At 36.2% G+C, this 20,870-nt stretch overlaps 1 protein-coding gene across 5 annotated transcripts in view; it reads right to left on the bottom strand.

The window, feature by feature from the left end:
- EFR3A (EFR3 homolog A) overlaps nt 1-20,870 on the bottom strand; it is a 71,861-nt gene that overhangs the window by 37,953 nt on the left and 13,038 nt on the right. For all 5 annotated transcript variants that reach the window (XM_005425707.2, XM_031060878.1, XM_031060876.1 and 2 more), the window contains 5 exons: nt 15,495-15,571; nt 13,546-13,673; nt 12,063-12,213; nt 3,519-3,640; nt 1,078-1,227 (listed from right to left, as the gene is read on the bottom strand). In XM_005425707.2, coding sequence (XP_005425764.1) covers nt 1,078-1,227; nt 3,519-3,640; nt 12,063-12,213; nt 13,546-13,673; nt 15,495-15,571 — 628 coding nt within the window. The remainder of the gene's footprint in view (nt 1-1,077; nt 1,228-3,518; nt 3,641-12,062; nt 12,214-13,545; nt 13,674-15,494; nt 15,572-20,870) is intronic.

Below are 20,870 nucleotides of genomic sequence, written 5' to 3'. Positions count from 1 at the left end.
AAACAGCAGCTTCAGAAACCTTTCTCTCTTACTCAGTTCACCCTTCAGATGTAAAATTCAAGTGAATATTTCTATAAATATTGTGTGGGCCCTCAGTTATATACAGTAAATAGATAAGGCATGGACAGACAGACAAGTATTGATTTTAGCTATTTGGTCTGAAAATTTGTTTTAGAGATGAGACAGGCACTGGCAGTCAGAAATAACACAACAAAAATAAAGCCGAGGAATTGAAAAATAAATGCCAAAACTCAAACTAAATAAAGAGAAACTGACAGATCTAGAAAGCTGAGTGAAAGCATGAAAAGCTTGTTGTTATAGGAAGGCTGCTGAGCCTCTTAGCAGGCAAATTTTGAAGCAGCCAGAATTGGACATGGAATTAGTATTTCATTTGCTTGCTCTGCTGAAGTTCATTTTATGGAAATTTCCCAGTGCTACCAAGAAACAGTTTTTACACCTACATAGTGTTTAAACAGGGACCAAAAAAAGTGAGTTTTCAATTGTAAGGTGACTGGCATCTCCTCAACCTTAAATGTCACAGAGATCTTTTTGAATATCTTTTTGCAAATGTGGTAAGTAATATGCCTAGGAGTCACTGAAAGCAAAAAAGAGAAGGTGATTTCCATATAAATAAAACTTTAATTCCTTACTTGAAGTACTGTTTCAGCCAGGACAAGCAGTTCTTAGTAATGGCTAAAGGAATTAAAACCTCAGTTTCTAACAAATCTAAGTAGCAAAATCATTTGAGTCACCTAAAAGCCTTTGCTTACTCATCTCTGCATCTGATCCACTAAAACACAGAGTTTGTGATTTTTATCAAGTCAAATATGGATATGTCATTTCTAGAATAACTTTTAGGCCAACAGAATCTTGAACAAGTGAATAAACGTAGTTGAAAAGATTTTAAGACAAGAAACATTAAGAACCATTATGCAAACCTACACTATCAATTTCAAGGAGCCTCGGCTAGTAAAGGTGAGTTGTTGCTTCCATTGAAAAGAAAAAGGATATCCACCATAAAAACCCAGCCTAGAGATTGCTTAAAAAAACCACACCAGTGACAAGGAATACACTTACCTGTCAATATCCTCTATTTTCTGCATGTTGAACAGCAGTGATGGCACTATCTTGTCCATGTGCTGGGGCTCCCATATGGTTGCTCGAAGCTCATCATTAACTGCTTTTCTAACCACTCCCTGAATGCCCCTGATTCCAGCAATTCGGATCCTGAGCAAGGAAAAGAGGAATTACTGAAGCTGAGCAACACAGCACCACCCAGCAGGGCTCTGGCAGCAGTAATGAAGTACTGTGGAATTCCAGTAGGTTCTCACAAGCAGCAAATGGGAAAACTGGCCAACCACTAAGATTGCCCATTGTGGGAACTCAGCACATCACTCCGGATGTCCAGAGTTGCTGAAGACCCCTCGGGGGGGCTCGGAGATCCTGGCATAGTGCCCGGAACACCTGGTGGCTTGATTTTGATCCTTCTAGCAAACTGCCAACTTGGTATGGGGATTTGAAAGTCACACGAGTTTGAATGGTGTAATTACAGGGTGTTCACAGGGTGAAAATACAGATTTTAAGATTTTTGGTATAGGGGTTATGGGGACAAGATGAAGGCAACAGGGCGTGTCTCGTCCTTCTTCTTTCTTCTTCTTGTTCTCCATTTTCTGCTGTGATGTTGGCACTTGGGGATTGGTTTAGAATAGAAGTGCACTGTCTAACATAGGTGATAGGTATTGGGAATTAAAAGTAAATATGATATACGTAGTTTGTAATATAAAAAGATGACACTGCCTCGGGAGCGGTGGAGAGTGCTTGTGGCTGCCGTGCTGAGAGTATCTCAGCTGGGCAGAAAGAAAACTTTATAGATAAGAAAAAATAAACAATCTGAAGACCAAACATCGAAGAGTCCAGACTCATTCTTCAGAGCGCGGGCCACCTCAGAACCACCCCACACATCTCGGGGCAGAGAACAAAGCAGCCGACCCGAGAGCCCATGCTTTCTTTGAACACCTTTAAAGCCAGTAAGGAAGCTGACAAAACAAACAACTGAACAGAAGATGGCCTGTAAGGATAAAGCTGGCACTACCCAATGAAGACTCAAACTTTGTGCATCAGCTCTGACAAAAGTCCCCTGGATAAAACCCACCAATCTACCACCCATCAGTTGAAACCTCACACAATCTCAGCCTATTCCAGAGCTGAAGAAAAATGGGAAGCTACCACAACACAGCTGAAGTAATAGCCAGCACAGCCATGTGATTGTGCCATTAGAAGTTGTAATTATACTATGGATTAGTCAGAAAAGATCTTCAAAGATTTCTGAAAGATTCACAAGATGGAAAGCAAAGGATACTTCTGTCTATTTAAGCCTAATGGACAAAAGAAACCACCACTTTAATTCTAAAACCATTTGAATGAAACCAACTGAGAAGTAATCAACAACAATGAAATAATAAAAAGAAAAAAATTACCTAAGTTCAAAAAAAGACTTGGTCTAGCTGCTAGCTATTGTCATCATTTTATTAAACAAAAATAGCTTGCAGGAGAATCTGTGCAATGACATGAATAGCAAAACACTATTTTTTGAAGTGATAATAGCAAATTATCCATTGTAATAAATGGAAGGGAAAGAATTTGCTTTCTGAAAACAAGTAGAAGCTAGTACAGCTATCAAATAAGTACAAGCCTCACTAAAATTTTGAATTATTTCTCTTAAAATCCACCCCTCATTTTTTAAATCTTGATTCAGGTATGGACAACACTTAACAAGCTCTTGCTCAGTCAAATTCCCTGAATGAAAACATTTCTTAGATGAACTACGGAGGTAACCAAGTTCTGTAATTATTTTTGTTTGCAATTCAATTTGTAAATATCTAAATCTGCAGCTGCTTAAATCTTAGCTATTTCTGAACAAAGTTTTGTGCATTCAAGATGAACCCAATTTCATTCTAAATCTTTTGAGATAGTTTCAATAGGATTACACACAAAGCAGGAGAGAAGAGGGATGTACAAACAAGGAGAAAAACTGCTGCTGGAAGGACACATCCTTCAGGGGGGAGCCGCAGGAAAACAAACTGTAGCACTTACATAAGAATGGGATAAACAGAATTCCCATTCATGGAAGCTCTTGAGTTTGACACACATGAGCATACTTCAGACATTTAAGAAATCACAGTTTTAATGAGTAATTCTCAAAGGACAGACTAAATATATGCTTTTGCTTTCCATATAAGTAGCCTCGTTAATATCTCAAGTAAGTCATGAACTCGTGCATTTACAGTAATAAGTGGTGCCTTTCTGGAGAAAATCCACACAATCTAACATGCATTATTAAGGTAAAATTACACCTAAATATCCTAGGAGTTCCAGCTACCTAAGATTTGCAATATTGGGTGCTACTCAAAAAGACTGTCATTTTCTTCAAAGTCCAATAAACACCTTAATAAAAGCTGCATTACAGACAGTATTAATGTGTCAACAGTTTTCAGTAATTCCTGCAGAATGACACTTACTCATTTTGTATTTCTGGATCAGGGTCACGGGAATGACACATGGCACTGAACCGGGACACGAAGAAGTCATAACGTCTGTGATATGAAGGTGTGTCTTCTTCAATGTTGGCAAATTTGACAAACTGGAAAATGAAATACATTTAAAAAAGCTGTTAATACCAATTTCCTAAAATAGAATAATGAGTAATAAGCTTAATCTAAGTTTAATTTAACAAGTAACATGAAGTAACTGCATTAAGAACCCAATTTTGACAACACTTTAGAACTTCAGAGAAGAAAAATCTTAATAGGAGGGTTTTCTTTTAAAAGTCTTCCCACAAGAACCTCATTTAGATAGCTATGGAAGCATGAAACTGCATGAAATGCAACATACTATGCACTATGGAAACATCTAACACTCGAACAGTGAGTCATCAGCTGGCAGAATCATTTAGGCTGGGAAAGCCCCTTAGGATCACCAGGTCCAACCATTTCCCTAACACTGTCAAGTCCATCACTAAACCTTGTTTTACATAACTCCAGGGATGGTGACTCAGCCACTTCCCCAGGCAGCCTGTTCCAATGGTGGTAACTCCCTCAGAGAATAAATTTTCCCTAATATCCAGTCTAAACCTCCCTTGACATAACTTGAGGCCATTTCCTCTTGTCCTATCCCTTTCAGCTTGGGAGGAGAGCCAGACACCCACCCTGCCACACCCTCTCTCAGACAGCTGTAGAGAGCAGCCCAAGCAATCAAACACAACCCTGCTACTACCAGGTTACCTAGCAACATTCTGATGTACCAAAATTCAAGGGAAATAAACTTGGAGGCATTCTGTCAATTCTGTCTAGACAGAAGGGAAAAAGGAGGAGTCAGGGAATTATAATCCAGTCAACTCTCGTCCATTCACAGAAAAACACTGGAAAAAAATGCCAATTTGCCAACATCTACAAAGTCTCAAAAGGGTAAGTAACGGTCAACATGGATTTGTCAAGAACAAATCACATCAATCCATCTTATTCCTATGACAAGTAAGTAAGTTTTGTGAATCCAGATGAAGCAGCATTTGTCAAAACTTCAGTGATGCTGTTGACAAAAAAATACACAAAATTCTCAAAGGAAAGCTAGTAAAACACTGTCAAAAAACACTCCCCATAAGAGAGATGTACAAGAGTTTGGAAAAAAATAAGGAAACACTTGTAAATCATCACACTACAAAAATATGATTTGAGCTTCACTAGAGACTCAGATGAGCAGACTGGGCTCATCAAATTTGCAAAGAACACTAAGCTGGCCAGAGCTGTAGGCACACTTGCTGCCTAGTTTTTGAACAACTGGAAATAGGACCTGAAAAACCAAGGAAGCAATTTGGGAATGGTTATTGCAGAACAGCATTTTCGCCAGAAACAGCTGAATGAAGAAAAGGAACTTAGTCAATGCCAATATGATGGCATGGAAAACAGAACAATATACTAAGATACATCTGCATTACTCATGGCACCTATGAAAAACTTTTGCTATCTAACTGGGCCAAATAAGCCCTTAAATGAAGTGGTGCATGGAGCTGAAACATCACAGCCTAAAACGGTGACTAACTGATACAGTTCTCAAATTATTCAAGAGATGGACAAAGCTTTAGATAAACATCAGTAAAGAAGAATGAGATACATCAAATTACCTTAACTACAGCTGCCTAAAAGGTATCAGTCTTAAAACATACAGAAGACAATTATAAAAACAGAATAAATAGTTTTCTTTGCCCAATGGTAATAAGAAAATCAATAATAGGTTTATATTGAAGCAAAGCCTAAGTTAGCCATTAAAACCCCTCCTTTCTAAAGTGAGCAGACTGCCTAAAGATCTTTTGGATTCTCCATCACAGACAGTTCTAAGAACAGACTACAGAGGGAAATAAAAAGCAAAACAAAACACTGTCAGGAAAGGTCAAACACCGCGCTGGCTCTGCCCTGAAGCAGAGTGATGTTCCATTAAGATCCTTCTGCTTTTACTCACACCATTTTTATCAATTCCTAAGCACAGGCTGAGGCATTTCCTTTGTATTTTTCATGATGTAAAACCTGCTTTCATCAGCACATTACCCATAGACATCCAGACAGGCCCTTTAGCATAATCTACAGCACGCTGATTTGTATTTTTTCTGAAATACACAAAGCTGTGTATTTCAGAAAAAAAAAACCCTACCATTTTTTCTATTCTTTTGTTTAATCTTTTTTTTGGTTTTTATCTAGAACAGTTATCCCTTTCAGCTGCACTACCAGTTCACCCTCTAAAAGCTACAGGAACAGCTGAAAATTATGTACTTCATAAAACTACATCCTCAGCTGTTACTGAAAATGGAACAAAATTGTATAGTATAAGTCCATTTTACAAGTCCTTCTGTTAGGAATATCCTGTATTTCAGGTGGTAAAAAAGTGACAGAAGTCAAAATCTAATTCTGTATGGTCCACTGCCATAGACTGAAAGATGATCTACAAACAGCGCCCATATGTTTTCTACAACAGAGTTTTAAAAATGACCATTTCCTTCCTAAGAGACCCTGGCAAATGCTTCATATGTTCTATGGCTCCCTAGTTTGTTTCATGATATTGTTACTAGCAAAACAGAATTTATTTTTTGTCAGACAAGAATTTTATTAGTCCTTACATCTCAATAAGGCACCAAGACCAAGGATTTAGTAAACCCCAAACAATGTTATCTTAATATTTTCCAGATGCTCTAGTCAACAAATGATTCACCCAGAAAACCTCCATAAAAGCATGGAAAAGAATGGAAACAAAGTACAAAGAAGACAGAGCACTGTGGGAGTGGCTGTGAGAATGAGAATATTAATTCATGTGGCTAATTCATGTTGCATTTAGTATCAGCCTTTATTATTATTATCTGAAGTACTAATTATTTGATTGACAGGATCTCCCAGCAGGAAAGCTTAATACACTCTAATAACTGTTTTGTTAACAGAAAGATTTATTGTACCAAGAAACTCCTTTGTAAGAAGAAATGATGACTTTAGGCCAAGCAAGTGCCAGGGACTCCCTCATCCTGAGTACCTCTCCTGTATCAGGGGGCAGCTTTGCAGCAGGGACACAAACACGTGGAAGTCACACCTTTCAAAACAGCATGCACAGTAAGAGATCCAGAAAGGGCAAAGGTTTTTTATGTCCTCATGTCTATAACAAAACAATTTCACCAACTGAACATACAGCATTTCTGAAGCACGATCCAGGACTAGCATTCAGATGATTGAGCATTTAGGCCACAGGAAAGCTCTCTGTGGTAACAGTTTTGAGTTGTGCACTGTCATTCAGTAAAGTGTAAAATTCCATTCCATCATAGAAATGTTAAGTTTTTACAGCAGACATCACTCTGTACTTTGCAGTGGTGTTTTTATTGTTGTTACAGAATATTTTACTCCTAAGCACATATTTTCAAACAAACTTCAAATATAGCACTTATTCAATGTAAAAAAGGATGAAACTCTTATGAAAGTCCAAGCACTTGCCTAAGGATTTTTACAAAGCTTTTATATATGTAAACATGTCAGTCACAGTAAATGCTTTCAAGCATCCTATGGTAACTTATGGAAGTTTTACAGTACAAGCATCTTCTATATTTTATAATACAGAAGGTACAGAAAGAAACTTACATTGGTAGTACCTTATTTCCATTTATTTTGAAACCAATAAAATTCAATCAGTATAAGAACATATAAATCTACCACAAAGCAAAGAAGAAACATATGATTTATTCAGAAGATGTTTGTTCCAGACTGAGTAGAGAAATTTGGATTATATTACCAGGAGAGAGAGAGACGTTGTGCAAGCCCTGTAAGTAAATCCTATAATTTCTCAAGGACAAAATTTCTTCTATGCATTTATGCTATTTTATCACAGTTATGTAGCAAATACATGAGGAGAAAAATCATAACTTTTAATGGGCCCTGGATGTCTTTAAAGAAGGTCAGTTTTATTCAAGAATAATCACCATGCATCATATTTGAGTTTGAGTCATGTTACTTAAAGTAACTCCCTGTAAGAATACTACGCTCGACTTGAGAATTATTTTTTTCATATCTGAGCTCCCCAATTTGTCTTCTGCAGCCTGCAATTTTCTCTTGTTTCAAACACAGTGCTGATACTGGCAGTTATCACCTTTCACAGGCCAAGGTACTGTGTTTCATTATTATGAAACTGTCACATGGGAAGTCATGATCTCCTATAAATGTAATACTCTTACAAACCACACAGCACAGCCTTAATGAGAAGTGTGAATGTTATGCGTGCACTACAACAAATAAATGCCAGAAGGACAAGCACTTCAATTTTCCTGAAGAGAAAAGCTTTAAACATTGGATACATTAGCTTCACACTGGATACATTAACATTACAAAGACAGCATGAAAATGATCACGAGGTTCTCAGCAATGAAAACTGGTGATTTAGTTTATTTATTAATACCTGGGGTCACCTGACACTTTCAGTTTTATCAGAATAGGATGGAAAATTTCACATTCTATTTTAGTTTGTGCCCCTTGGATAAAAATTCTCCTGACCAGCACATGTGCAGTTGTGTAACAAAATCAGCAGTGGAATGTTGGCTTACAGGGTCACAGTAGTGGCTGTGGAACTGCAAAACCAGAGAGCACAAGTATGAGCGGGAGAAGCAATACTTAACTTTGAGCGACCCTGAAGCACTTAAATTCTAGCAGATGAAGACACACAATTTCTAAGATAATTTAATAACTCACAAAATGAGAAAGAGTGCCGTGTGTTAATCTATCTCCTTGAGATTTAAATCCTATTAAAAAGACAGAGGAGGCATCCTAGAAAAGGGATTGTTCCATTATGTATTAAATCACTACAAGCATAAAGTTCTGTATTGGTACATGGAATGAAAGAAGCATCTTGCAATAAGAGTAAGTTTTCATTGCCTACTTCCAGATTAGCAAGCTGCAGACAAGGCAAACAAGTAAATACCCTGCTGGGAATATGAATTCTGACATGGCTTAATTTCAAAGTGTTGACATTTGATACGATTTCTACACACATATGGACTTAATTCTGCCCAAACCAACTGCTTTTAAAAGCCAACACTAAAAAATATGAAAGTCTTGTCTCAGGCACTGGTTGATCACTTTTCCACTTGGGACTCTGTCTATCTTCCTTTAAATTACAAATGATGACAACCAGCAATAATAGCCACCTTCTCATGCACAGGAAGCTCAACACTGTCACTGACGGGATCATTACTTCACTGCTCCTACAAAGGAGATGCCTTTATAAAAGGAAGCAGCCTATCAACTAAAGAAGCACTTGTGGTACATAATTAAAGTTTGGTAATAATGGGTTCCACATATTATCTGCTATTTATCACATGAAACCCCAATACCTTACTGACAAAATACATTCACCTCATCAGCATTCCAAATTAGCTTAAAATATTTGTATTTAACTGAGTCTTGTAAATATACATTAAGATGAAAATTATACTAAATTATGTATCCAATTGTTCTTGACCAGTCGTCCACTAAAGAAATTTTCTGAACCTTCTTTAAAAACTTTAGAAATAGACATAAACTGGATATAGATTAATAGATAAAAATTAGATCTCTTATTCCAAAAAATTTTGACCACAAGGTGAAAGATTTTAAAGCTTGTCTCCTCTATTCTAGTAAAAAACACTACAGACCTAAGCAATACATTTAATTCTTTGTACTTGAGCAATGGAGATGCTTTTCATGACACTCAGTTACTGAAATTCTGCAAGAAAATTAGAGAGAGAAATACAGTATTGTCATCATTTTCTAAGGAAAAGCTTATTGCAATCAGCCTTCAGATGCTCAACACATAAGCCAAGGAGATATCACTTTTTCCCACCACATTTTTTCAGTTTCCTGACCAGCATATGCTATCCTGGCACATGGTCTATAAAAACATTTTCCATGCTAGAAAAAGCTATTTTGAACCTCACAGACATTAGCAATTTGAAATTTGGTCTATATAAAAAAAATCTCAACACTTATTCATTATAGCCACTATGAAATTTTACCATTTTAAGTATCTGCCTTATATGATTAGATTTACAATTATGTTATTAAGAAAACAGGAAAAAAACCAGCTGCTGTAGGAAATAAGTTAACATAATTTATAAATGCAATATATAAATGCAACTAATTAATTATATGTTACCTGAAGATCAGGCTTAAAAATGCATAAATAAAACCCAAAAAATTATTTATCTAAAATAGTCATCTTCAGGTTTGCTTTTCAAAAACAAATTGATTTTTTATTATAAATTAAATGAAATTTAAATTCCAAAATTAACTTAAGATGACAAACACCTAAGTAAAAGTTTTGGGGGTTTTTTTTCCTGAAATATAGGGCACAAAGTAGAGTAAGTTCTGCATCCAAAACTAAATACCTGGAAGTCAGTAAAACACAATCAGAAGGCAGTGGGAGCTTCCAAATCTTTCCAAGCCTTTAAACTACCCAAAGATGTTCTGTACAGAGATTTGCTTCATTTGAAACCCTTTTAACCAACCACAAGAGTCCCTGCAGCTGAAGGAAAATCTGTGAGGCTGAAAAAACCCTACAGCTCAAGGAAAGAGGTTTGAATTTTACTTCAAAGACATCACTGCTTTTCTATATCAATGAAGCTTTGGATAGAAAATAATCAAAATCTACTTAGAGCCACAATCATACTCCATATATTTTAAATGTAAGCAGACTATAAATTTGTAGGGGCCTTAAAGTGAGTTTCCTAAAACTACTATGTAAAATTTTCCAAAGGTTGCCTGACTTTTCACCAGTTAAAAACATTTACTTCATATACAACCCATTCTTCTCTTCTAGACAATCCCAGTTTGCACTCCAAAGTGGTTCATCTGCTAAAGTACATGAAGCATTATTCAGTCACCAGACCATCTCCTCTTGCTTTTTGGTTTTTGTTCATTTGCTTATTTCCTTCTGAAGGAGAGAAAAAAGGCTGAATATGGCAGTAAACTTTCTCTGTTAATGTAACAAAATCTATTTAAGAACACAGTAAGGCAGTGCCCTTGGAAACAGACAAGCTGTTACCCTTGTTCCTTCTAAGTCAATACAAATAGACTTGTATCCTTTGTCTTCATTAACTCTAGAAGGTACCTAGGGAAATTACCAGAGTTAGGCTAAAATAAGGTTTTGAAATGCTGTTGAAGAGCCATAAAAATTCTCTCTCTTCACAGAGTTTCTCCTCTCATTTAGGGAAACCTTTTTTTTGTGAGTTTTATAGAAGACAAACACAAACTATCTCCTAATTCAGGAAGCCCTAATCTCCTTTACTCACAAAAGACTTAGGAACCAACAGGAATATCAAACAGATTACCCTAAGCGGAGTCCTGTTCAGTAACATGCATTTTGAAGCGACACATGCCTTGTACATCAGAGTGGAGGTTGGCACTAACCAGTGATTTTAAACAACTGGAAAGTGATGCATACCTTGCCATTTGGCAGCCGAGGAAACAAGTTCCAAAGTCATTTCCCTAAAAGAACTTGCCCAGACATTATTATACAAACAAATCAAAATCAGCAGGGTAGCCTGGCTCAATGATATTTAAATGAATAAGCAAAATTTTATATGTATAATGAGATATAGATCTTGTTATCCTCAGTAAAGCTGCCCTGCTAGTGGGGAAACAAGGGACACTTCTACCCTACATTACAGCAAAACTCTCTTTATTTCACCATAACAAGAAATCCTGCTCTGGGGTAACATCAGTTTACTACGCCCTCCTGTCTTCCTGAGCTGCAACTCCATTTAATTCCATCAGCTGGGAACCAAACCCAAAAGCCCAACAGCTTTACTGATTCCACAAAGAAATCCCCCACTGTTAGCAATGGCAATAATTTACATGAAAAGCAAGTACTCTATACTCATGTAAAAGCAATAACTCTAAGTGAAAACAGTCCACATCACAATCCTGGAATTTATGAGATTCTAATTTTACCAGCTGGAAAATACAGTATTTAGAAGGCAAGTATTACAGAGCTATACCCTTGATAGCACCCATCACTCTCACTGGAAAACTAGACCTCTAAATCTTCATTTTGATGCTTTTAGTTACGCCCTTCAAGCCTGGATCTGAATCCTGAAATATTTAAGCTGGTAAGAGGGTGAGATTGCAATACTCAAAGCTACTTTTCAGCTAAGAAGAATCTTTCTGTGTAACTTAAGCTGCAGAAAACAAAACACTGCCTTACCTATATATTGGGTCCAGGAGGACTGCTTAAAGACTCAAACCATGAACTCACAGCACAGCTTTCCTGTTCCTTCCAGAAGTTATTTTTGGAGGGAATGAGCCCACACATCAAAAGAATTCAGGATACTGCAGGGAAACAGTTTATCTGCCTCCAGCTGGTATCTGCTCTGTGTTTAGGCCCAAAGGATACACCCTGCTACAAACAGCATCTTTCAATTGATGTCAACTGGCAGACCCTTTAAGACTTCTCAAACTAATTTTCCAAGCAAAGATTTACTCTGATTTGATTTAGCATCTGAGCTTACTCACAGAATTAGTCCCAAGGACTTGCAGCTTTGGTTCGCCTGATTCCAGAAGCTTGGCCACCATATGAAGGAAACTTTCCACGAATGGTTTTATGCTTTGAGAATGGCAAGCCATTAGAAGTTGGTCCAGTGCCTCCATGGCAATTAAAACATAACTGAAAATTAATTGGAGACAGATAAAGACATTTATCATTTACTCAGTTAGTTCAACTTAGGATCTTGCCATAAAAAATAGAAAAGAAAGAATGGAAGGTGCATATTTCCCACTGCATAAAAATGACACTTGGAGCTATTTTCTACATCCATATTTTCTCTCTTTTTTCCTTTTTTTGGGAGGAGATGAGGTGGTGTAGGAGGGAGGGAAGTACAGAATTGAGTGCTGGCCATTTACCCTTTCTATAAAGTTATAAAAACAGCTTTGGATGTCATGAAGACCAAAAAATGGTGATCTGTGACGGATGTTGCTTTTCTTTAACAATTCCTGCCACTTCTTAGACTTAAAATATTTCTCACTTAAACATTTGATTTAGCCAAAAGGGCTGAAAAGAAAGATAATGCTTTTTTCCTATATCCTCACTGACATTCAAGAGTGTATTGGGCTTACACAGCCAGGTTTTGTCAGCAAGGAGCTGCAGGGGGGGTTTCTGTCAGAAACCAGGAGTTGTCCCCATGACACACACAGCCAGCTCCAAGACCAACCCCCAATTTCCTAAACCTGGAAAGGACACTGGAAGTGCCCACAGGTAATCAGATATCCACAGTGCAGAGCATGGAGGACCCCCTGCTGGAGCAGGTGGCTGTGCCTTGAAGGGAACTGCTGCCCACAGAAAGGCCCTGCTGGAACAAGAACAGACTTCTGGCAGGCCCCATGGAGAGAAGCCCATGCAGGAGCTTTTCTGGCAGATCTGTGATCCCAGGGAGGACCCATGCTGTAGCAGCCTGCTCCTGAAGGACTGTACCCTGAGGAAAGAAGCCATGCCAGAGAAGTTCTTAAAGGATTGCCTGCAAGGACAGAGCCAAGATCAGAGCAGGGTAGCAGGAGACACAAGATGGTATGAGCTGACCACAGTCCCCAGTCCTAATCTGCACTGCTTGGTGGAGGTGGAGGAAATGGATTTGGGAGTGAAGTTGAGCTTGGGAAGAAAGATGGCTGGAGAAAAGATGTTTTTAAGCTCTGCTTTAATTTCTCATTATCCTACTCTGTCACTAACTGGCAATAATTAAATCAATCCTCCCCCAAGTCACTCAGTTCCATCATGGAGGAAAAAAAGATCTCCCTGTCCTTATCTCAACCCATGAGCTTTCCATTTTATTTTCTTCTCCATCTGGCTGAGGAGGAGGAGTGAGAGCAGCTGGATGGGCACCTGGCAGTCAGACAAGGGTAACTGACCACAAAGGGTCTGTCTTGCTTTCCAGACTTGATCAGAACAAACATGATGAAATTCCATGACTTCTTGGCATCTATTTTTAATGACTTCTCTCCTTACCCATAGCGATGTCTGGCCACATCCCTGGTCAGTCTCTCTGCCAGGTAAGCCCCAATTCGATCCAGCTTCTCTGGTGCAGAAACTGCATAGAAAGTCAGTTTCTCCATGTCAGCTTTAACAAGACCATCCTAGAAACAGAAATACAAATTAGAAAATTGAAGAGTTCATAGGAAATATAAAGCTTTCCAAGCGTTCTTGCTTTTTTTCTAGTTAATATTTAAAGATCAGAGCGATCAGAGCCTTACAGATGGAAATAAGCTACTGAAAAAACCCCAAAACTCTTGAGCAAAACTGCCATAACCTTAGCTCAAAAATCAGCAACATGGAATAACTAAAATATTTTTAAAGGAAACAAAGCAACTAGCTTGCTCCAGCCTTTTTTTGTGAGGGAATGAGTATTCTAAGACAAGGCATGTAGTGAGATATAGGACCAGTTCTAAGCCACACTTCCTTCCAAATAGCACAATGTAATTTTTTTTCCCTTCCCATCTCCCCACCAAGTATATTCAGTGCATAATTTTGATAAAATAAACAAACAAGATTGTAGTTTAAATATTTAATATTGTAGTTTAACTGTTTTATTTCTTCTGTATCATATCTTGAACAAGGCTGGCCCCCAGGCATCTGAGGGCTAATTGTCAGAACAAGATCAAAGATTAAGATATTAGTTCCAACATGAATTGCAACACAGATTGGCTTAGATGAGGTTATAATCATAATTATCAGATAAACAGGATAAGGCTTTCTGTCTTTTTTTTTCCTCCTGGAAGTTCATAAAAACATTTATTTTCCAAATAAATTACTTAAAAACTTTTAAGACATTTATCAAGTAAATCTTCTGATACTATAGAGAAGGTGTGCAACTGAAGGGAACCATCATGAACTGGCCTGTGTCCTCCACTGACCCTATGAATACTAACCAAAGCAGAGACTAAGAAGTGCCAACTCAGAGCTACTGAGTTAGATTTAAACTAAAACACTACAGCTGTAGCATTTCCAGGTGTTTCTACATCTGTATCAAAAACTAGACTAGAACAAAAAAACCTACAAACCCATACTGTTCCATGCATTGAATATATTGTATACACAGAAAAAATTTCCTTTAAAGCCAGTAATATGCACTTACATAATACCTGGCACTGAGTAACATCATCATTTAAGAAAAAGGCAATATACTTTGTAAACATAAACCAAATATTACGCAAATACTGACTGTGCTGCTTACTTCTACTATAACAAAAGATATAAAAATTTGGTAACACACTTAAAAAATAGAGCAGCAGAAACACAAGCTCTTGATCAGTCTGAACTGTCAAATGATTATGTACAGACACATGCATTCCTCCATGGTAAACAGAAGTTATATATTTTCACAGAGAGTAAGAGTTAGGCTTTAATATAGCTCCGAGACTGTTACAGTGAAATGAAAAAATAAAATGGTAGATGAGTATCTGGAAAAATTTTAAAAAAACACCAGAAAAACCTTTTTGGGTCACAACAGACTACCAGAACTACAAAAATGTTCACAGTCAGTAAGTCAAGAGTTAAAAAATTAAAATCCTGTAGAAAACCAGAAAATGTTCACACCTGCAACCACAAGAAAGCAAGTGTTTGTGGCTCTAAAAAGTGATGAAGTTAAGTGCTACCTCTGCAGCAGAATACCTTGTTTAATGAAATCTCAGTTTCTCTGAGCAAAACATACTAATTTTATTCTTCAGTGTGCAGCCCTGCTTTGGAAATGGAATTAGACCAGATGATCTTCATGGATCCCTCTCCAAATAAATTATTCTACTAACCTCCCTTAAAGCTATTAAGCGCTAAAGCAGAATTTATGGTAAAATGTTAAAAGAGAAAAAAAAAAAGAAAAATTTAAAAAAACTGCTAAGTCCCAAGTTATAATCACAGATTTTCAAACACCAATCCCTTAAAATTTTAAAGTCATGACTCACTTTTGGATCTTCAGGAAAGATGTTGTCTACCAGACGCTTGTAGCGAGGTCGCAGCGCAGCACAGCAGCAGCAAACTCCTGTGGAGAGATTTACCCAACGGGATTTAGGATGCACTTCTAGGGACTCATTGGAAGGGACAAGCTGACAAGCATGGAGGAAGAAGATAACACTGAATTCAGCTTGCTATCAGCAAGAAAGCAAAACCAAGGGAATTGAAAGTAAGTACAAGTAAGTCAATAAGCAAAACGACTGACACACTGCAATACATGAGAAAATATGCAAGGATCTCGGGTACCAGAGATGCAACTGCCATCCACACTTAAAAGCATGCAGAAAAGTCAAGGCATTTTAAAATTGAGTCATATTAAAACCAAAGCTGCTTCATTTGCAGGTTTATCTTCACTCTGAATGACTGTTTCAAACCACCAAAATGTGCACTATGTGCATTATTCTAAAAAAAAAGAAAAGAAAAATGAAATCTGTTTCAAAGGCACCCATATAAACCAATATAAACCATAATATACAAAACATGCTCTGCTTTCCTTATCCCTTATCCTTCCTTTTACTGGGCATCAGTGAAATGACAATCACTTGAAGTAGAGAAATGAGTTTTTCTGATCTCATTTCTACTCTACTACTAATCCATATAATCAGAATAACGCATGTAATTTCAATTTTATTAATTTTAGAAGTCATACTATCTGCTTTAAAAAGATAACAAACCTGTAAATCATTGCTTGGTCCTTTTTCTAGCACTAAGAACTACTAGAAGTTTGGAGTTAGGTTAAAACTCAGCACAAAAGAAAAAAAAAACGTTTCTAGGTGTCTGTCCAACTGTTTATCAGGGCAAACTTATGCCCTTGTTTTTAAAATTTTTTGACAAATAAGGTTTTAAATGTTTTAGTGGGCATCTTATCAGATTAACTTATTGGCCAAGCCTCAGATCAACACCAAAGCAGCTCTAATGCACCAAGTAAACAATGAGACACTCAATAATAACGTATCAAGCACACATGCAGACCCTGTCTTTCAAGTTGGAACACCTGAAGGATTCAGAGAAGCTAAATACCTTACAAATGTCTTATTAAAGATTTCCATTTACATACTCAAAAAAATCATTTTAACACTACTAAAAACAGTAAAAAAAAATGCAAACAATAAAGGGTATCTTGGCAGAAACTTTTGATGATTACAATTCTTCTGCAAAAGCATCAAGACTTGTATTTCTTTACTTAAGATATCTAAGTAATCTTAGTTTTTACCATACTTATAGAACATATGGGAGGTTCATAACAAAGATTTCACCTGCTGTGCTTGGTTTTAATTACAAGACTCTACAGGAGTAGACATTTTCCCTCAATTACAACTGTTTTCTGATACTATTGTCTCTTGGACAAAAAATGTATTCTGATCATACTTTGACAATTCTTGCCACTTATTTAATCAAAAACAATTACTGAATATAGATCTATGATTTTAAAACTGTGCCTTAACTCCAAGTTCTCCCCAATGGACTTGAATTCTGCCCAGCTTATGAATTAAGAGTCCTGTACCACCAGTTACATCAACACTGACTTATGACTTCAATACATAATTATGAAAATAAAAAGCACTCAAGGAATAAACAACTGAAATATTGAGGATTTTTTTTGTTAAACAGCACTTTGTAATACTGTCAAGCTCTTCATACCACTCCTGCTGATGTCTTACTCATGGAGGTGTAACAAATGTAAAAATCTATATTTACATAAAAGCAGGTATGAAATAGATAAAATCAAAGTTCTTCAATATGCTGGAAAATGTAGGTATGAAAAGAGGTTAAAATCCTACTTAAAATAAAAATAATTTAGACAGTTCTACAAAAACATTTGATTGAGAGCAATGCTATGCAACATCTTAGAAGTAAGGAAAATCATAGTAAGAAAGGAATACTGTATCATTGTCTTGTATACTGGTCCATATTGGGAAATTCAAGTAAGACCATCAAAATCCACCAAATCCCACGTATTATTGCTAAATATTTCTTGAAGTAGGTATGCAACTCTGCAGTACTCTGGCCCAGCACTCTTTGCAATTGGTTTTCTACCTTATGGTTGACCATTAACTTTGGTCCATGGTAAACATTATGTTTGATTAGTACTAAATATAACAAAATATTCTAACAATATCTGTAGCATACAACTACCTAAAACATAACAAGAGCAGGAAAACAATCTAAAATATTTCAAGACAGGCAATTAAAAATGCTTTTTAGAATTACTTTCTCCCTCTTTAACTGACAGAGGAAGAAAATTTGCAAAGAACTGCAATTTAAATCTTAAAATGGTGTTTCAAACCTGTGTTAATTACATTAATTTAACATAAAATCTGGATCCAGTTACTTCTTTGAGATGGATAAAAAAGATCAGGTAACAGTACCAATTCATTCTGACGGCCTTACCAGATGGTTTCACTTAATGGAAACATAATATTGCTCTTTTGAAATACTGCTCTCCAAATTTATGGAACACGGTGAATTTTAACACCAAAAAAAGGCCTAACAGTAAGTATGCATAAAACTTGAAACTTCTTCCTCATCTTGGATTTTCGTAGCATCTTTACATTGCTATGTATTTCATTATAGAACTGATTACATGGAAAAAAAACCCCATAAACTTGTCAAAAATTCTGTATCATCAAAGTATAAACTTAAAAAACTATGATGTTAATACCATCAAAAGAACTTCCTACATTAAACAGAACATTCAAGTATCAGAAAGTGAGATTTAATCTGTCAAAGTTTTCAGCCTCCAAGCAGAGCACTGTCAGAAATAAAACTGACAGGCACTCCAAACAACACAGAAATAAACGACAACCTAAATCAAAAACCAGAATAGTTAACAGTCACGACACAGATTTTGTGGGAAAACTACTAATCATTGCTCAGTTATATCATTTTGATATAAGCAAGAAAGGTTAACAAAAATCATAGGAATAGGCTTAAAGAATGTATGAATATTTAAAAACAACAACAACAACAAAAGACAACAAAACAAAATTGCCACAAGATCAAGTCAACAAACTACATTAGAAGTAATCCATAAAATTTAGGAACATTTTACTTCATAGACCAAAAAGATGAATCTTGTAAGAGGGATAGAAGCTGAGAAACTGAAAATGGATTCCCTGCTTCTTGGATACCAATTTAACACAGATAAAAATTTATTTGGATAAACACATTCATTTCACATAAATAGACTATTTTGTAGGTCTATAGAACACAAGTAAAAAAAAAAAAAAAAGCTGTTCCATTTTATGAAGGTTTATTGAGGAAAAATCTTATGGCAATTCCTTTTTAATGTCAGACAAAATTTACATTTTAATGGCCTCTCCCTTGCATGCATCTTTACATCATTTTATGCAAGTAAATATAACAGTTAAAGCAATATCTACAGAGAATTCTGCACTGTAATGTGAAAGATAATATATAAGGTTTAAAAAATATTGTCTGCTTCTCCAATAGTGAGATTTTTATCTAGCTCAAACATGCACATTCTCATCTGCTAAAGAAGTCTGATAATCTGCATTTTTCATGTTATAACTGTACACATTTACCAGCTGCACAGGTACTTCTTTTTACACATATTTATTCTACACAAGAGCAGTAAGACACAGCCCCCGCCATCAGAAAATGGTAATTTCACCTACCCAAACACATACATGGTCTCGGCTCAAAAGGAGAATTATAATCATAGGCTTTTTCTTGCTCAACAGTTGGAACTTGCACATACTGCCTCATCCTGGATATGAATTCACTCTGGGGGAATTGTCTCCTTTCCCAGAAATGTTCCCTCTCACACTCACACAGCTGCGGTTCCTTCCCGCCAGGGCTCTGCAACACTGTAAGCTTATCTGATCAGCTCAGTGACATCTGCATAAAGCCACCAAACACGTGAAAAACCTCAGTATCAAATTCTGTTAACAAGGCCAGGCACAGGAAGAGAAACGAATAAAAGATATATTGTCAATGTGTGATTCACACAAATCCTCCAATGAAACTGCACAGACAGTTTCATTACTTCAACTTGCCTGGAACACACACCTCATTATTTCTCTGACTAGTAGTAAAAAATCCATATAGTTTCAGGTAAAACTATCCTCAGACAGCTGCCACATATCACGGTAGAGTGATAAATATTTTAGCAAAACCTACTTGCTTGGTCTTCCTGGAGAACAGATACAGAGTAATGTATTTAAGGCAGACTACTGACAAAAAGACTTTTTTAAACAGAAAGGTTTACATCTAAGATTAAAGAAACAATCTAAAAATAATGAAATTGACATTATCTTTGATAATACTTCCTAGTTTAGGAAGCAAGGATTACAGAATTTAAATCATTAACATGATTATGATCCAGCAGGTAGAAAATCAATTTTCAGTTAAGCAATTCTGAAGTTACTTTCCAGCTTCCCATTAATTCTCAGCATTTTATTGTTTCACTTCCTACATTACATCCACTTGGGATACACAAATACAGGATTTGCATAAAGACATTTTTATAAACCCTAGAAATTATAAGTTCTGTTTTTAATAAAAACACAGCTAATAATTTCTACATAAAAATTCCATACCCATTCAACACTTAAAAGATTAGTGCTAATAAACTCAGAGAAAACCTTGAGCTGCTCAGAAAATGTCCCCACACAGTTTACTACAGGAAACACCATGCTGTAAATTAGAAAAATCACATTTCAATAAAGCTCTATTTCAAAATAGTCTGTCTGAATATTTGTGCTGTATCTTACTCATACAAAATTACAGGAAAACAAAAGTTTCATAAAACATAAAAGAGTAAGTTCTGCCAATTGAGTTTAAACTGCCACATTTTCTTCTATCAAAACCTAGGAAAAAAAATCACCTGTTTTATCTAATGCTGGAATTTCTTCCATAGTTTTGTCACATTGTCTAATATTGTTGTCAACTGTTTACAGAGCATTAATAACCTGAAGCAAGATTTCATGTTTACTCCCTGAATATTTTTATTTTCTCACAAGCTTGGATGTGGTCATCCCTAACTTTATTTGCAATTGTCCAAGCTTTTTTTAAAAAATCATATTCTATCAAAAAACAGTGCAATTAACATAGAAGTTTCAATCTACAGAAAAATGATGTTTTGCTAATATCAAGCAACACAGCAATATTAAAATTATATCTGGTTGCTCAATGTATTTGAAAGTAACTATGTAAAAATTTATTTGACTGTAATACATTAAACTTTCATTTTACTTATTTTTCTGTATCTGAGATGAGAAATATAAATAAAATGCATTTCTTTCAAATATCCTGATGAAAGTGCATAAAATAACACTTTAACCATAACCACTTACTATATTGGG

This window comes from Geospiza fortis, unplaced genomic scaffold (genome assembly GCF_000277835.1).
Source record: "Geospiza fortis unplaced genomic scaffold, GeoFor_1.0 scaffold94, whole genome shotgun sequence".
Classification (NCBI taxonomy): Eukaryota; Metazoa; Chordata; class Aves; order Passeriformes; family Thraupidae; genus Geospiza; species Geospiza fortis.
The sequence above is the reverse complement of the archived record's forward strand: the minus strand, read 5'-3'. Positions and strand labels throughout refer to the sequence as shown.